The 18,116-nt window shown below is 49.0% G+C and overlaps 1 protein-coding gene across 1 annotated transcript in view; it reads right to left on the bottom strand.

Moving 5' to 3' along the window:
• Positions 1 to 7,620: 7,620 nt before the first annotated feature.
• C11H1orf21 (chromosome 11 C1orf21 homolog) overlaps positions 7,621 to 18,116 on the bottom strand; it is a 216,986-nt gene continuing 206,490 nt past the window's right edge. Inside the window, exon 6 of the mRNA XM_037009909.2 lies at positions 7,621 to 16,901. Within this exon, the coding sequence (XP_036865804.1) occupies positions 16,863 to 16,901 (39 nt within the window). The 3' untranslated portion in view covers positions 7,621 to 16,862. The remainder of the gene's footprint in view (positions 16,902 to 18,116) is intronic.

The following is an 18,116-nucleotide window of genomic DNA, read 5'->3' as shown; positions in this document are numbered from 1 at the left end:
CCCAGGTGGGTGCTCACCTGTGGCAGAGAGTCCTGGGCTGCCATGTCCTGTGTCCAAGCTATTTATTCACTGGGACCTTGGGATGGGCAGGCTGTTTCTACGTGAGGACCCAGTGATGAAAATAGGGGGTGTTGATTGGCAACCAAAGTCAGATCTGACCCAGATCAGAAGACCTTGTGCAGGACTGCAGATTACCCAGCTTCCGAGGTGGTGAGCAAGAAAGCAGTTTCCACAAGGCTGTGGGGTCCACTGGGTGCACCATGTGTACCTTGTTAGTGGGCAAACCACCTTGTGAGGCTCCTTACCTAGAAGAGACCTAGCTCCAGATCAAGAAGAATGGATACAGTATTCCCAAGAGCATCAACCCCATGGCTGCTTTATCCAGATCCCTCTGCCACCCCACTATCCCTGAGCTGCTTCTCGCCCAAGGCTTTACCTCTGGGCATGTGCCCGCCCTTCTCCCCATCATGGCCTCACCCTGCCCCCTGGGGTCCCAATCACTCTGGCAGGCTGGACCCCGGCCTAGGAGCCTCTCCCAGTCCTCAAGAAAGGCACGGAGGAGCCCACGCCAGAGCGGCGTCAGAAAAAGAGAAACCAGGGATCCAGCCAACCAGGGAGACGGTCACTGGCCACCTTGCCACATGCTGGCTGCTGCGCTGAATCACCTCCAGGCCTGCAGGGGGCGCAGGTGAGGCAAGAGGAGGCTGAGGGGATGGCCTGCATCCCATCTTCTGGGCCAGCAAGTGGGGATGCTATTTGGACTAGTACTGCCTCCAGTGTCAGCTGTGTGACAACAGTGTGGGGGTGAACTTTAATTACTTGACTGTGGGGGTGAACTTTAATTACTTGACAAGCCTCATCTTCGGCAGGGACAGCGACAGCCTGTGGTACATTCCCATCCTGACTCTCGGATGAAGAGTTTCCATGCCCCTCCTTCAGGTTTCTGAGCTGCACAAGCAAACACCTGCTGAAGGGGGTGCCAGAGTCACTCAGGGAGGTGCTGAGCGAGCCGCACTACCCCACCTGCGGACCTGGTTAGGCCCGTGCAGCTCAGTCACCCTGCTCCTCAGTAAGGGCTGTGTGCCGGACTCATCTGTGCCCACCAATCCACCAGAAGCAGGACTCGGCAGGTACCGCTTGAGCCTCCTAGAGGAGCACCGTGGCTGCCAGGAGCTGGCCAGCTGGCTGCGCTCCGCCTGCCCGGTGACGGACGAGCTGAGCTCATGATAAGCCACCAACCACTCAGGGCCCCCTCGAAGGCCCCCTTCCCCTCAGGACTCGTGCTCTGCTTCACCCCCACCAGCATCTTGGGCCCATGCAGGTTGGCTCCCACCATGCTGTGCCTGGAGTGTGGCCCCCAGCCCTGGCTGCTGGGGAGAACACTACAGCATCCTCGAGGTGGGGGCTGCCATGTAAGTTATTTCTGTATGTGATCTGCATAGGTTGTATGACCTCATCCACTTCCCTCTCAAACCCAGCATGTGAATATTGTTACTGAATTCGGGACTTTCTTTTTCTTGGCTTTATACACATCAAACATATATGAATCTAAACAAAAATAAATAAAGGTGTGGGGAGTACTGATGGGCTACGAGTTGTCACGTGCTCTCAGTGGCAGCTCTCTCGGCCAGTCAGCATTGAGACCTGAGTGTTCCCGAGGTGCAGGGCACAGGTGGCTGCCTGGCCAGTGGGGTGCCCACCTTTATTGTAGTTCAATAAGACACAAGGCAAATATCCCCAAATCCAGTGCCAACACTTGACAGATCCTCCCCAGAGCTCCTTTGGCAAGAGGCAGGGAGAGCTGTGGTTTGCTCTGGGCTGATTAGGACCCTTGGGGTGATAGAGTGACCCCGTATCACCCCGTCATCGGTCGGGGGGAAGAGGACAGAACTTACAAGATTGTCTGAGTGACCAATGCAGATGCCCTGGTCACCAGGTCATCTAGCTGACGTGCGGAAGAGCCCAGAGAGCAAGCTGCAAGCTCGGGAAGGCGGTGGGGGAAAGGAGGGGAGCAAGGTAGGCAGTTGCTGCGGGGGAAGAGCTGCCAGAGTCCCTGGTGGCAGGGGGCATGGCCTGGCTGCATCCATTCCCCTGACTCCCAGTCACGCTCCTCCACGAGGGGTTGAAGGGCAGGGAAGCTAGGGAGCCCTAGAAGGAAGCTGGAGACGGTGACTCGGTGGTGGCCCAGCCAGCAAACGTAATGAACCGAGGTGATGATGGTACCCTGAGCAAGACACACAGTGGACAGCACTACGGCCGCACGGTTACAAGCTGGTCTTTGGTCAGATGATCTGATCCTGGCTCTGCACTCGCTGCCATGTGATCTCGGGCAAGTGCCTCAATGTCTCTGGGGCTCAGTTTCCCCAACTTGACATGAGGCATCAGCACATACTTTATAGGGGTTCTCAGGAGGATTTGGGGAGGGAACATTTAGCCTCTGCTCAATAAGTGGCAGTGACTGTTACGAGGATGCACCCGTTGGGGACCAAATGATGGCTTTGATGCCACACTTGCCCTTGAATGATGTGGACTCTGTGCTTGGCAAACCTGGTTCCTCCCAGGAAGCCCATGTCACCTGGGACTTGAAGGCAAAGCTCAGCAGTGGTCATGACCAAGTTGCAGTGGGTGAGAGGCTTCAGTTTTCCTGGGAGTCTCCCTGTTTATCCCACTGACCCTATATACTTAGACTTTACAGAATCCTCAAGCTCTTCCCTTCCAATTGTGTGTGTGTAGGGGGTGGGGGGGGGAGAGACAAAGAGGGAGAGATATTATAGGCCACCTCTGCAGCCCCTGGTAGGAGCTGGGGGGCTGGGGCACCAGAATCCCACTGCATCAGCAGAGCTGCGAATACCAGACAGATTATTTCAAGGATAAAAGAGGTTTTAGGACGACGATTTAAAGCTTCCTTTTTCCAGTATTTGGGCAAAGGCCTGGCAGTTGAGAGTGGGAACTGAAAACAGACAGAGCCTTGTTAGTGACCTGAATTTTCTCTTGTGGAATGACAGCGCTTTAGAAAGAGATCTCTCCTTCATGCGCCCCTCCCATCCTGTGCCATCGAGCCTGGTCTTTACATCTAAAACCCCATTTGTATTCCAGTCTGACCATGGGAGACTTGTATCTCTGCCTTGGTTCGTAGCTGCCAAGAAGGTCCCAGGGAGCCTTCGGCGGACATACAAAGGCTACAGGGAAACCAGCCAGCATCCTCACCATCTGCTGGGACCCGGGCGAGCAGGGTGATGGCGGATCAGTCTTTACAAATAAATGCTTTTCGTCGGGTCCTCTCTGGGTTGGTTTGTTCAAGGCTCTCAGTCCCTGATCAGACAGCAAACCACAGGAGCTGATGTCAGGTCCATGACCGAGTGCTGAGCATACCAATGACTGGAACAACATGAACAATTGGAGCAAGTGCTTGAAATTCCAGCCGTGAGCTTCGCTGCTCCACGTGGGGAGATGCATCTGTCTTGGGTAACATCCCAGCTGGCAATTTCCAAACTCGCCAGGAATTCGACCACTGCAGCTCCCGTTATAATAATTATAACACCGCCTTTAGCCCCTTGCCCCATAGAAGGTACTGGGTGTGTAAATCTTACTTCTCTGTTTATTCAGCTGAGGGACTACGCAGAGAGGACTAGCAGCCACTGTCCTCAGTCCCTGGAAACCAGGGACCCATTTCATGCAAAGGCTTTCCTGGAAATAGGGATCAGGAAAGGTTTTGCCAATTTGGGGGGGAGTGCGGCTCATTTCCTGGGTGCTGATTCTAGCCTGAATGTGTCTCCCACAGCTAGGGGTGTCCTGAGGGCTGGGGGGCAGCTGCTTCGGGATCAGGGGAATGCAGGAGCAGGTTCATGAAATTCACTTTCTTCAGAATGGCCTGAGCAAAATCGTGCCTAGGCAGCTGCGAACCCTGGAGGCCCCCCCTTAGCCCAAGCTCTTCGTCTCCAGGGTCTGACCCCTCTCTTGCCCCACATCAAGAGGGGCAGCTCTTCTGTCGTGGGGAAGTGCCTACTCCTTCCCCCACCTCTTTCTGACCATTTCTCATTTCTCTCCCTGCTCACCCTCTCCACCAGGAACGCTGGCCGAGCGGAGTGTTTCCTCTTCCCGCCGGACTGTGTGTATCTCCCCAGGGGCAGGGTTGTTCTGTTCAGCTTTGAGGTGCCCAACTCAGTGGCATGCAGGGCAGACAGAGGGTCTGGAACCCTCTCTGTCCCTCACAGTCACCTGGGGAGATACTTAAAAATGCCTAGCTCCACTCCCAGAGAGTCTGTGCTAACTGACGTGAGGTCTGGACGTCGCAAGTCTGAAAAGCTCCCCAGCTGGTTCTAACGTGCAGCCATGGTGGAGAATCCCTGAGAGTTTCATTAATGAAAGCGCGTCTTAGAATGAGCCAATGAGGCAGCTTTGCCCAAGTGGCACCTTCTCTTTTATTTGGGGGGCAGTTGGATTCTCAGCCCCTCCCCACCTTTAGTGTTTACCCACTGTCAACACCATTTGTTGGAGTCATAAAACTCTCAGGGAACCAAGTACTGGAAGGAAAACTACTGGCATCCATTTCTCCTTTGATGCTTAGAACTGCACTGAAAAAATCACTAAGTCTTATGAAATTCCTGCCTCCACCACAGGATTCTCTCACCTGTCTTCCAGGTTCCCTCCACACCTACTAAGCTTCTTCCTGAACATTTTCTAGACTGCAGACCATTATTTCTGAGACTTGTGGGAAGTGGTTGCGGGCAAGTCTGAGCAGCTGTGTGAGGTCCCAGGCCGAGCAGCCATGGACAGAGCACAGGTCACGTGGGAACACCCCAAGGAAATCGGGTAGACTCTCACCCATGGCGAAAATGATTAGCGAAATTGGATTACAAAGCATTTATTGCGGTCCAGTTCCATGCCCAGCTCACTGCTAGAGACTGTGGGGTTTCAAGGGAAGGCACAGTCCAGGGGATCCACCGTCTGGGAAAACTGGAGAAAAGGACATAGAAAGGTGAGAAAAGGAACTGATTTTTGATGCTACCAGAGCACTGAGGGGAGGGTGGTCCATTCTCTTGTCACATCTTTAATGCTTTTACCTGAGTCACTGGCATGAGGTTTCTCTTTCCAAAAGCACTCTTGTGTTCTTTCAAAACATGGAAAAATATTTCACACACACAGAGTATAGACAGTACTGTGCAAACACACAAACACCCTATTTCCCCGTATCTGCACCAGTAATTGTTTAAAGGCCTAAAACATTAACCTGGCCATGGTCATCTCTCCCTCTCTCCCCACTTTCTCAAATTGGTATTTGTCTTTCCCACGCATGTTCCTATCCATGTAGGTGTCCATAGACAATATATGAGATGGTTTTGCAATTTCCAGATTTCATATCAATGGCATCATATGGTATCCTCGGCATGTGTTTGATTTACTGTTCTGGTTTTGATGTTTGCTCATGGTGATTCAAGACCGGCTACACTACTGATTTGTCCATTCTCTTTCTGAGGGGCAGTAGGACGGCATCCAATTCTTCCTTTAGAAATGATGCTACAACATTACTTACAATGTGCATTTTGACACACATCTCCTTGTACACAGATGTCTCAGTCTCTCCCTGAATGCCTCTCTCCCTGACCAGCTCGGCTTCAAAACCTGCTACCCACTTGCCCTGGGTTCCCATACAGGCTCTGGAAGGGTTTTGGTTTTGAGGCCCCACATGGCACTTGGAGACCTAGTCTTAGACCAGAACTCTCTGTGGTTAAGACTCTTAAGATTTCTGTGTCACCCCCACCCTCATCCGGCCCCTCCTGTAAGGGAGTGTGCTTTGGCTGGAAAGATCGGTGAGTCTTGGGGCCGTCAGATGAGGTTCCTTGCAAGTGTGCGATTTCAACCAGACCTCAAAGGAACTTCAGTTTATGGTGATGAGGAGAAATGTAAGTCTTCCTGGTGAGGGGACAGTGGGAGGCAGAGTAGGAAAATGAGCAAGGCAGAATGGAGTAGGGATGAGGACCAGGCACAGAGCAGGCTGGCCGATGGAGGTGGGGCTCTGTTGGGGAGCAGGCTGCTGGATCGGTAACATTGGGAGAGCTGAGGACATTACAGCTTTGTGTCTACCACGAGGTGACCTGCACTGAGCTTTCTGGTAAGAAATGGTGGATGGGCGCTGCCAGTGGCCGGGAGATCCCTGAGCAGCAGCTGTGGTCTGCAGCCTCATTCCCTCCGACCCACTGAGCACGGAGGCCCTGTAAGCTCGGCCTTCCTCCGTCTCCATCCACGTCCCACCACTCTTGCTCCCAAGCTAGAGAACTCCAGGAAACCACACCCAGACTTCAGTCCAGCCATGACCAGAGAGCTGGAAGCTGACGTTGCTAACAAGAGCTCACCATGGGGGCACCAAGGGGGCAATGCAGCCTTTCCTCTCAGACTGACTCCTCATTGGCGTGATGTTCCCAAGGAGCCCATCAGGGGCACAGGAGGCCAGCACGTGAGCATGGGGTGCAGTGTAGTGGGGAGCTCCTCAAGCGTGGCTGGCTTTGTAATAGCTCTTGCTTCATTTGATAGCCCATAAAACTCAGCAGCAAACCTGAATGGCCAGCCCTACTGCTTACAAGAAAAAGCCTGGGAATCGTTACCAACTTCTCTCTGGCTGGCTGACCCTCCCTCCCTTTCCCACCACCATATGCACCCTCACTCTTACGGCCACACTGTTAGGAAATCAGTAAGAAAATCTGTTCTCAAGAGCAAAGGTGGAGGGCAGAAGGCTGGCTGGGCAGCTGGTGGGACCAACACTTGCCAGAGGTGACCAGGTGATGTGACAGGGAGGACAGAGCAAGGCAAACAGCACTTTGATGAAGTGCTTTGAGACTGCATGCATGCGTGTGTATTTCTCATCACTAGATCTTTTAAGACCAGCGCAGTAGGAGATTCAACTGTTTTCAGCCTCCAAAATGTGTCAGGTAGTCACCGACTTTGAGAGTTGGGCATGAGAGAGACTATAAGGTACATGCCTTATTTTTCATAATGCTCCTTTGCATCTACTTTGGAGAGGGGAATTCCTGAAATCCTCACCTCCCAGACCCTGTTTGGGAGACCCAAGGCCTGGCATATCTGTGTGATTAACAAATGTGGGCTGGCTGAACGAGTGCCTTGTGAAGAGGAGGTTGTTTATCGAGCACTTACTATGGCATCGCTTCAAATCAAACCTATGAGAAAGCATCATTTTACTGATAAGGTACAGTAAGTAAGCTCAGGAAGGTTAAGTAACTTGTCCAAGGCCTTACAGCCAGGACTTGCACACGTAGAGGGAGGGGGATGCTCAAGGGATTTAAAAGCCTTGTGGCATCATTTTTTCTCATGGTCATTCTTGCCATTTCATTAAATCCAAATTTGCAGAAGCTGATGGGACCGAGTGGGCTGTCCGGAAGTAGGAGGGAACGACAAGGTTAAGGGCTTTCCAAATGGGTGCTGGATGCATTCCGTACCTGTAAAAACACAAGAACTTGAAAGCATGGGAAGTAGAAGAGAGAGAATAGGGAAGAAGAGAGAAGAGTGGGGAGGTGAGGAGGACGCACATCTTTGCAGACATCTGAGGCAGCCCACTCGCCGGGACCCAGGAAAGAAGAAAGGCATACAGAAGAAGCAAGCCAGGTCAACTGTTAAAAATTTTTTAATAGAAAGTCCAATGTCAAAATGTAACAATAAACAAAAATACACATGTATAAATATGTATATATAATTAGACCTGTACACTCTCTCAGACCCTTTCCAAAATGGAACAGAATCATCATTACATCTTGGTGGCCAAATCAAACATACTTAAGCGATGTGGCCCCACGGGTGATGTGGGGAACAGCGCTGCTGAAGCTCTGAGGGTTCAAAGAATTCCAGTCGTGAGACAGCTGGGGATATTGCCAAATGCCCTTGCCTAGAGATCCAAGGAGAAAAGAGGAACAGCCCCACAGGTCTGTACAGGTACCTGATCTTCCCTTAGCACCTGGAGCCACTACCACCTGGGGGGAAGCTCTCCTGTCCAACAGGGTTTTCAATATTTAAATTTGTTTTTGAGAATTTGCTTGCCCTGTCTCCCAGACTAGAAGCTCCTAGGGATTTTGCCTTAAGACCTTATTCCACAGGCCAAGGGTCAGCACAGAGGTGGGGCTGGACACCATCAAGGTGTGCTAATTTGCTCTTAAAACAGTGGTGTCTAAATTGGGTGCACACATACCAGGGGGTATTCAAGGTCCCCCTCAAGAGTTCAGGGAGAACCTCTGTGTATAATATTTGTATCTTATTCTTTTAAAATTCCTATGTTGTGTATTTTTTATAAAAATGTGCCTAATAGTACAGGAGTCTACGAATATACACTTCAAATTAATTAACAGACAAACAGAGGGGTTGCAGTTCACAAAGTTTTTGCTGTTAGGCAAGTGTGGTTGCGACGGACAGGGTCCCACTGCTTTACAGAATTCATGTGTGGGTGCAGCCCCGGGGAGGCTGCCCTGCTGGCCGCCCACACCTGCCTGAGGAAGTGTCTGCTGACCCGCAGAAGAGCAAAGCCCTGAGTTACCTCAGACCTGACTGAGCTGATGCCTCCTCTCCTGCTGCTAGATTTCCTTTGACTATAAGGTCTTATTCCTAAACAAAACACAAATGCCCTTGGGAAGAGCAAATACACAATCATTGACAGCTGGTAGCTAGGAATTTTGATCTTTTCCTGGTGATGAAGTAGGATTGGGACCAGGGCAAACAATGCGGAGGGTGCCCTAAGGCAAACCTGACCATATTCCATGACTCCCTGTGCCCATAAGGGGACCTTCCCAGGCCTTAGTTTTAAAGTGTGTGTGTGTGAGGTCAAATGCTCTGCCAGTTTCCAGCATCGAGGTCAAATGCACTGCCAGCATCCAGCACAGGCCAAATTCTAATCAAACCGCTTAGAACATGGGACATTCGAGCAACCATCACAGGACTCAGAACTAGAAACGCCTCAGCAAAGAGCCAGAGGGAGCAACTGGGAAAAGAGTGAGTGTTCAATTGAGCTAAAATCTTTCCAGCGGTCTGGGAGGCTGGTGCTGCTGTTGGAATACGCCAGGCTGCACCCAGTGGGGCAGGTCTTGCAAAAGAGGTCAGCCCCAAGGATATCTGGGGATCCCCAAGACACTCAGCTAGGAAAAACTGCCTTCATCCCTAAATTCCTCCAACCTCTAAGGGCAATTACATCACTTGTTTGGGCCTTTGAGTTTCTAGAAACCGTGTTGCCTCACAGCTCGTATTTTGGTTCATCTCACTTTCTTCCTTCCCTTTATGAAGTTTCTAATTATTTGTCTGGGGCCTGGGGTGGAGGAAAATAACCCCGATGCTCTGAAGGTGCTAGGGATTTTGGAAGGTTCTAGGTTCTTTGGGAAACCTAAAAGGCACTGGGAGTTGTCTCCACAGAGAGATCCTGCCTGTCTCTGAGCCTTCCTGCCTCCCCCCCAAAGAGCGTAGAGATCTAAGTGCTGGTGACGCCCCCGTCCCCCAGGGTCTATGGCTGCTGCCTAGACTCATAGGTATTTTTCATGTGCGGGTGTGTGTTAACCATCCCCTTTGTTTGGCAGGACTCGGGTGTGCATCCTGGACACGGTGGAGGCCTGGCCACCAGGCATGACCGAACGCAGGGAACAGCTGTGCGCGGCCTGCGGCCCGTGACAGGGCGGATGCAGGTGCCACACGGAGCCTGGGAAGCCCGCTGCTGCTTCCTGGATCCCCCTTGGGGCACACCCTCACCTCGGGGCCCAGGCCAGCCTGCCCCCAAGAGGGGTTTTTAGGCTTTTGTGGCTCTACAGATAGGTCAGGATGACCCAGAGCTGTCCCCTGTGTGTCTCTAAACTATATCCAGGCCAAGTCTAAGCACTTGAATTCAAACAGCTTTTGGCAAGAGAAGCTGGCGTGGGGGCGGGGGCGGGGGCATGTAGGAACAAGTCATCGCATCAAGCAACCGTGCGCCCCACAGCGAAGAGGGCAGCCTGGGCCCCTAGGCTGACCACACTTACCTCTCAGGGAGGCCTCAGCAGGGACCTGTGCCCTTCCTTAGGGGCCCTGAATCCATAGCAAAGCCCAGGCCCTCTGGCACAGCCAGCTGATTGCCTGGCCCACCCCTTCTCCACTCCTCCCTCCTCGGCTCCGCTAGTGGAGGCAGCCGCCGACCTGCACACTGTCCCTCCTTTGGGCTGAGGCCCATGCTCCCCCCTCGGCCTGGAGGCCCTCTGCAATGCTCTGTCCATCCTCTGACAAACCTCGGCTTTGATGTCACCTTTTTCAGGAAGCCCCTTATTCCCAAAGCTGGGCAGCTGCCCCTCCACAGCACCCAATACTTACTGCTACAGGCTCACCTCCCACTCAGTCTCTCTGACGCCCAGTAAGCTCCTGCAGGGCGGGAGCTGTGTTTGGTTCAGCTGTGATTGCTGGCCATCAGCTCAGTGCCTGGAGTATAGGAGATTCTCTATAAATAATCATTGAATGAATGAGTCCTTGACACTGGGGAAGGCAAATGAAAAGTGCTGTGTCTGGGACAACCTAGACGTAAGGGCCCCAAATCCACACCAGTGTCAGAGCATCTTAGTGGAGCTGCTGAAATGCCACGGGAAAGGCCACGTTGGATGAGTGGGAGAGTGTGTGAGAAACCCCGTGGGTGTATGTGGCTGCACCGGGCACACGTCCTAAGGGATGTGTCCTTTAGGCACCTGGGGATGGGAAAGGGTGCCAGCCACAGTATCTAGGCCAGAGGCTCAGCCAAGTCACACATGCGAGTGGCAGAGCATCCTGGAACAGGGGGCACGAGGAGAGACCACCACCAGATCTCCATCCTCCTGTTCAAACTTCCCCCAGAGTGATCACTAGCTTTTCCTGGTTTGGTATTATTATAGCTACACTAATACTTGCCTACTGTTATCTTAGAGATTACAAAGAGCAAAACACAGCTCCTTCTTGAAGAATTTCAGTGACTATATTGTTGTATTTTCTTTCTCTTGTGTCTTCTGTATGTGTGTGTGTTAATTCAAATTCAGAGTTCTAATAAGGCAGCTGCCGGGTTCTGCTCCAGGAAAATAGATACAGATTTTTTAAAATGAATTTGCATCTTGCTTTGAATGGAAAAGCTGGCTTGGAATCTACTGAGAAACTTCCCTCACTCACTTGACTGTCAAGAGAGAACAGCCAGCCCCTGAAGGTCTGGACCGAAATGCCAGGAAACAGGGTCTCTTGATTCCTTCTGAGTCTAGGCCTCATGGGCCCCAAGGTTCTAGAGCTATTTTCAACCCTACAGACCCCGAGGAATCTTTGGCTGAGTTTATGGTGTTCTTTTTACTGCCTCTAAGTCTTACTCAAGTTCAAAGCCTTGGGCTAAAAAATAACCCCTGGAAAGGGAAGAAGGGAGAATTCTGGGGAGAGAGGGAAGGCACTATTAGAATGGAGCCACTGGATTGGGGTGAATCTTGCTGAATTAAAGCAATTCTTTTGGCTTCCAAGAGACAAGAGTCACTTCCACATTATCTTGAAGGAATTTGATAGATTCCAGGTTAGAAAAAGGCAGGATCTTGGGGTAGTTTTCACTGGACACAGCACCCTCTCTATACAAGGAAACTATTCTGATTCTTTCAAGCCCAGTAAGTGGGGGTGGGGGGTGGGTCCCCTCTAGGCAGCACCTCTACCAGTTGCTATGGAGACATGAGTTATCTTCTTCATAGAATGTTCCTTCTGAAGCAAGGAGAGGAACGCTAGGGAATTCTTGGGCTCTTCTGACCTTGGAACACATTATTTAAATGACTATTCAAGTCACCACCTGACTCTCAAAAACATTTAAGGTCTCAAAAGAGATTCACATCTAGCTTTGGTTCTTAAACTAACCTGGGAATATAGACCTCCAGCTCAAAGATCACAAAAGGCATCACATCCTACTTTCTAAGAAAGGATTTCAAGTCAGGTTCTCCCAACCTGCTCTGCAAGGTTAGGCTTTGCAAGATTAAGGTCACCTTACAAGGAGGCAGCCTGCTACGCAATGAGCCTAAGAAGAAATCAGAGCACTCCTAGTAACTAACTGAAGAAGTACCAGGCTCCTTTTCTGATGCTGAAAGAACTCCGGGGGAGAGATACATGCGTAAATTCTCCAAGTCTTTTCCTTCCAGACACTCAAGTCCTATTAGCCAGCAGCCTCTCCTGGTTTGTGTGCAGCTCACCAGCTATGGGAAGGCCAAGGAAAACACTCCCCATGGGGAAACCGGGCTGGTGATGAGCCAAAGAGAGATTCCAGCAAGCAGATGCCCCCACGGGGTTATTTTCACAGTGTTGCAAATAGTAATAATAAACAAATTTGGCATAGTAATAATAAACACATTAGGAACATACTTGAATGACATCTTTCCTTCCTTCACCATGGGCATTCTGTTGGAAAGATGCATTCTATGCAAGATACACTACCTAGAGCATGGGGCAGCGGAGCGACTCCACAGGATTTCCCTGAGGATTACCCAAGACAATTATAAAATGCCTAGTACAGTATCTGCGCAGAGTGAGCACAGATCATCAATATTACATCCCTTTCCTCTTCCCCCAAGATCACATTTGATCCCAGAGAAGGTACAAGAGTCTGCTGAAAAACACGGCCTTGCTAGAGAGCCCTAAGGGTTGTCATGAAAGAAATATATTCACTCACAACCCTCATTTTCCACCATACCTTGTTGACCCCTTTCCAGAGACATTCAAAAAGGTGACTGAAGCCAAGAACATTTTTTCCCCCTTGTTAATACACGTTCATTCATTGGCAAAAGGCAACTCATAGACCTCATTTGTGAAATTCCAGAGGTTTATTATAGGGACATGTGCAGTGTGAAAGCCAACTGCCTCACCCGGCTTTACAGACACGCGTGGGGGTCCGGGGGTCCACCGGGACATCGAGAAGCCAGAGTTCCTGTTTCACGTCACTTTTTCATTATGCCCTTAAGTACATGTTCCCTCTCTCCAATTACGCCTTCTTTTTCTACTGGGGTTTTAAGCAACTTAACAAAAAGTTTATTTTCTGAGAAGTACAAAGAAAGAAATAAAGCTCTGAAACTGCCTTCCAGGGGAAAAGCATGGAAAACAGATTTTATGTAAAATTACAAAGTGTGATCTAATACTTTTTTTTTTTTTAATGTGATGGAATTGGGAGGAGGAAGGAGAGAGCCTCAAACACCAAAAGTTCGCTTTTCATGAAGAGCACATCAGATCCTGAGTCCAAGACTGGGTCAGTATTTTCCTGGATTAAGAATTTGATAAATTTTCTTCCTGTGAAACCAACATATTTAACCAAGTTTCTATCTATGACCGGAAGAGATGGAACACTCTTAATTAAATTCTTGCTCAGTGTCTGAGCAGGACTTGTAACTGAGAGCCCAGCCTGCATCATAGGTCACCGAGGTAAAATTCCTGAGAGGTATAATTCTGCTCTTTGCCCCCTTATAAAGGAGTCTGACCTGAAAAAAGTCTTGGTGATGCTGGGAGGAGGAAAAGGTGGCAACTCAAAGTGGGATGGCATCAAATGGCACCAGAAAGTGGGCACCATCCTCTCTCGACCTGTTCCTGGGGGCTATCAGGTTCAGGCATGCCCACTTCTGACCTGGGTGGGCCCTGGACACAGGGGTGCGCCCTCACCTTGCAGCGTGGAGGAAGCTGGCGCCTGTGCAGAGTGCTAAGAATGGCGTCTCCTCCTCTGTCAGGCCCCCTTTTATTCAAGTCACCAAAGTGCTGTCTCAGACCCAGGGCTCTGCAGACTGGAGAGACCCGCTGCTCAGCAGGCCCGTGGGTGGCCCCTGCTGTTTCTGAGACTGTCCTAGTTTTCTCCTCTCTGGGCTTCATACCTTCTTTGTCCCTAAATAGACCAAACACCATTCTACACTCCAGCCTGGGACTGGGAGGCATCACGGAGGTAAAAGCCTCTTTTGAGGTTCCCTGTGAGTAACAAACACGTAGTCAATTATGGTACAATCAGTGCTCTGTGATCCTGAGTCTCAGCCCACCGAAGAAAGCCGTGCACACACTGCTGAACTTTTACAGCTCCACAACTCCGGGCACATCAGGCGTGCGGAACGCGGCCGTAAATCTTGTTGACAGTCTGCCCCACCCACGGGCCACTTGCAGCTGGATTTTGAATAGTGCCCAGCACACAGCCATTCAATCAACTCTCTGCTCAGTTCTCATCCTTTTTCTGCTTCCACCCCCGGGGCCACTTCCTTCCCTCACTCCTTCCAGCTCCCTGAGTCCGCAGAGATAAGAGCCAGCAGAAGCACTAATTTCTGGATTATTCTCTTCATTGTATCTGATTACTGTTCAGATACACAGGAGGGAAAAACGCAAAATATTTTTGCATTAGACCCTTTCAGAAGGCATAAAAAAACAGTACAAACACAAATCACTTGACAATTTTATGATTAAAACCAACAAATGGAAAACAATTTTGAGTGTTGCTAACATAATTTAGCATTTCATGCCAACCCGCTCAACCATCCCATTTCTCAAATCTATTTCTAGATGTTATCAAACGCGTCTGCGGATGGAATCACTTTCGTACATCAAAGAGTTAAACCTGGGGGAGAGAACTCCAGGTGAAAGCCACCAACTTGTTCAGGGGAACCAGTTTCTGGTTTTATGAAACACTCAAAAGTCATGTTCCCAAGAACCACTCGGTTCTGCGTACATGCGTATCAACAGCATGTTAAATGTGACTCTAAGAAAAATGATAGGTGCATGCTTGTCTTCGGGCAGAAGGTGGTGATTTTCTGGGACGACCCTGTGGGAGACACCACGGAGGGGAGGCAAATGGAAGATATTGAGCATTTGCATCATTCTTGCTTAATAAGAACAAGAAATCCCGGGAAAAGGTCATCCACATAACAGTGAACAGAAAGTCAGTCCCCAGGGAACAAGTTTGAGGTGGGGCTTAGCAGTTCATTTACAGTTGAGGGAAACTATTTTGGTCACTTGGCCAAAACCATACAAAGGGGAGGGAACTTAAAAGCCTGGGCCACTTGACTCTCCGTGCATTTCTCTGCTTGAAGCAAGATAAAAAGCCTTAAATTTTGGCTGCCTCTCTATTTATGTAACAACCACAGCTGTTCCCTGAAATAGCTGCTGCTGGCTGAAAGACTTGAGGGCTTTTGTTGCTAACATTTGAGTTCATTTTCTCTAGTGCTTGACTGAGTTGCCTTCCTTCCCCTCACTTTTGTGTTTGGGGTCTAAAGGGCGGTGAGGAGTCTCACCATTAGCACATCGATGGTGCCATCGATTACGTGAATGGATTTCAAAGTCAAGCCTCCTTTTCTCAGCAAAACAAATTCAGCCTCTTACTCTTTTCTGCGGCTGGTGATCTCCTGACTACCCAGAACATAGTAACTACCTGCCTCGGGTCGTGTGGCTGATCTCGCCCTTCACATCCCAGCCCCGCGCTGAGAAACACACAGGGCTCCTTGCGTGTTTTCGTGGGACAAAACCAGACCCGGGCTTCTGGCCCTCCCATGAAAGCAGTGAAGACGACCCTGGTCAAAGCTATCAAACGCGTTAAAAAAAATACAAAAGTTATTTTTCTCCTTTTGATCGTTATTTACTTGCGACAACATTTGTTAAAAATATTATTTCTGTCTTTGAGAAGAGATCATTCTCTTCATATAATATGGAAAAATAAACTCTACCAATCCCACAGTTAACATTCCCCACTCCTGCCCTGGGGCTTTGGCTTTGGCATCTCCAAACGTCATCACCAGTGTAAATGCCCTGCATTTCCCAGGAGGCAAAGGCTTTTCACGGTCCCATTCAGGGGTGCAAGCGAGAGGAACAGGAAGTGGCAAGGTTCGTGTAACATTGTGAAGGGACAGAATGAGGAAGTAGGATGGTTTCTTTGCTAACAAAATGAAAGATAACGGGGTGGTCCAGGCCCTCCTAAAAGTTGTGGGATGTCCCCTCACCTCTTATGACCACTTACAGCCCTGCTAACGGGTGGCAGTTATTAACTGGAGGGTAGGGAGCCGCTAAGGCCAATTATCCATGTCATTGCAAAGGAGGGTACATCTTCCGCACCCAGGATCAACGTGAAGCAGGGAACTGGATGAATGGGAGAAGACGAGGATACATAAAAACAGTAAAATGTTTATTTTCTTAGAAAAAAAAAAGTGGGGAGTGGGGAGGAGGGATTCAAAATGATTGTGATCACACTTTCGTCTGCATCTGAGCAAAGCCAATGTCGCAAGCTTAATCCTCGATTCAAATTCCTAGTAAATCAAACAACCTGCTGCTTGCTCCTGTGTCACTTCCAGGAGTCATGTCACAACATGTTTAATTGGTAATAGCTTCTCTACTTCTTCTGAGCAGAAAAACAAGTTGCCATAGCAACCACCCCATCTCCAAAGCATAAGATTGCCAGTGAGAAGCAAGGCTCTGGACCACTTGGGAGAGACAGGGAGGAAGGAGAGGGGGGAGGAGATGCTTGTCTTAGAAGCAGAACCAGTCTAGAACAGAAGTTTGATATCTGAGTTCACCACTACCTCATCTTATAGAAAATAGGTTGGAGAGCATCTGTAAAACCAACAGTATCTTTAAGGTGAAACTGCAGAATTTTGCTGCATACCTGGACACAAGAGAAGTGAAAAGTTGCAACAAGTTTTAACTAGCAGCAACAAAGAAAGTTCGATAACAGTTTTTTGTTTGTTTTTAGCAATATTCCTTTGCAAGTTCATTAAGAAACACTGTAATTTAATGGGGCGTACGATACGGAACGATCTTCTTTTGCTATAGTGCTGTTCGCTGAAGAGAACCGACCTTTGCAAAGATTTCAATTGGGGTGTAACCTATTTACACAGTAGTAGCTCCTGGTTTGAGTGGTGGAATTGGTGCTATGTGATATCCTCTTCTTCCGAACAGTAATCTCGACCCTTGAGGGGAAAGGAAAAGAATAGCATGTGAATGAGACATTCGAAGCAGAGCCTGAGACAGGTACTCACAATCAACTTTCTCTCAGTATATGTCTCCTTGCAACAGAACCCAGGCTTTATCAGTGACTATTGGGCACGAGGTAGAGAAGTCATCAGCATGTGTCGGTGATTCATAAACATACATACCTCAAAGCACAGGATTTCACCAAGCCCCAATAAACCCTTACATTACATTGGTGAGAACTTTTACTAGGCACACAAAACAAGACGCAGCCTTTCACCAAGAGATTACCAAATGGATGATCCACTCAGGAGACCAATTTCTCATGAACAAGAGGAACTGAAATGAACAATGAACAAGTTTTTTGAGCTGCCTCCAGAATGGCTCACATTCCATAGCCCCATCTCCACGCCCAGGACTTACAATTTTAGGGTGGGAGTGGTATAAGCCAGGGATGTCTTAGTTTTAATCCACCCTAAATTAAAATACAGATAAAAAAATCAAACAGGGATTCACTGAATATGTATAACATATCTAGGGCTATGTTGGGTATGTGTGGGATGTATAAGAAGGGCAAAAATGCTTTTGCTGTATTCGCTAACAAAGACAGCATACAATTGTTACTTCGGGACACCTTTTAGTCTCTGTCTAGGAGGTTATATACTCTAGGAAGATACGGTTAGGACTGGGATTGAAGCTCCACATCTGACCTAGCTGGGTTGTCTGGATCAAAGCACATGGCTTCTCGGTCTTTATTTGCTCACAGACTAGCACAGGAACAAAAAAATATCTGTGTCACAATGTCACAGATAAGGCTTTGTCAAAAATCACATATGAATGCTATTTGCATTGCTGACCTTTTTCTTTTTAAATCATGCTACATGCTTCAACTTTTTTTGGGAGGAAATTCCCTTAAAAACAGAACTTTCAGAAAAACTAGAACTTATTCCTAGAGTATGTAAAACTTGAAGAAAATAATTTTGCATAAAAGTATTTCTCAAATGTACTACATGTTTCCTTGTTACAATATCTGTGTGCTAGAAATATTTTGCATTCTCCTAATGTTTAGGCATCATCATAATGAATTATTATACCATCTGGCCTGGGTGGTCATCCTGGCTCTGTGATTTACTAGCTCTCGGATCTGGATCAAGTTATGTCTCTGTGTCTCAGTTTCCCCACCTGTAAAATGAAGATAACAACAGAACCTAGCT

Source organism: Manis javanica, chromosome 11, assembly GCF_040802235.1.
Source record: "Manis javanica isolate MJ-LG chromosome 11, MJ_LKY, whole genome shotgun sequence".
Classification (NCBI taxonomy): Eukaryota; Metazoa; Chordata; class Mammalia; order Pholidota; family Manidae; genus Manis; species Manis javanica.
This window is presented reverse-complemented; position numbering and strand designations above follow the sequence as displayed.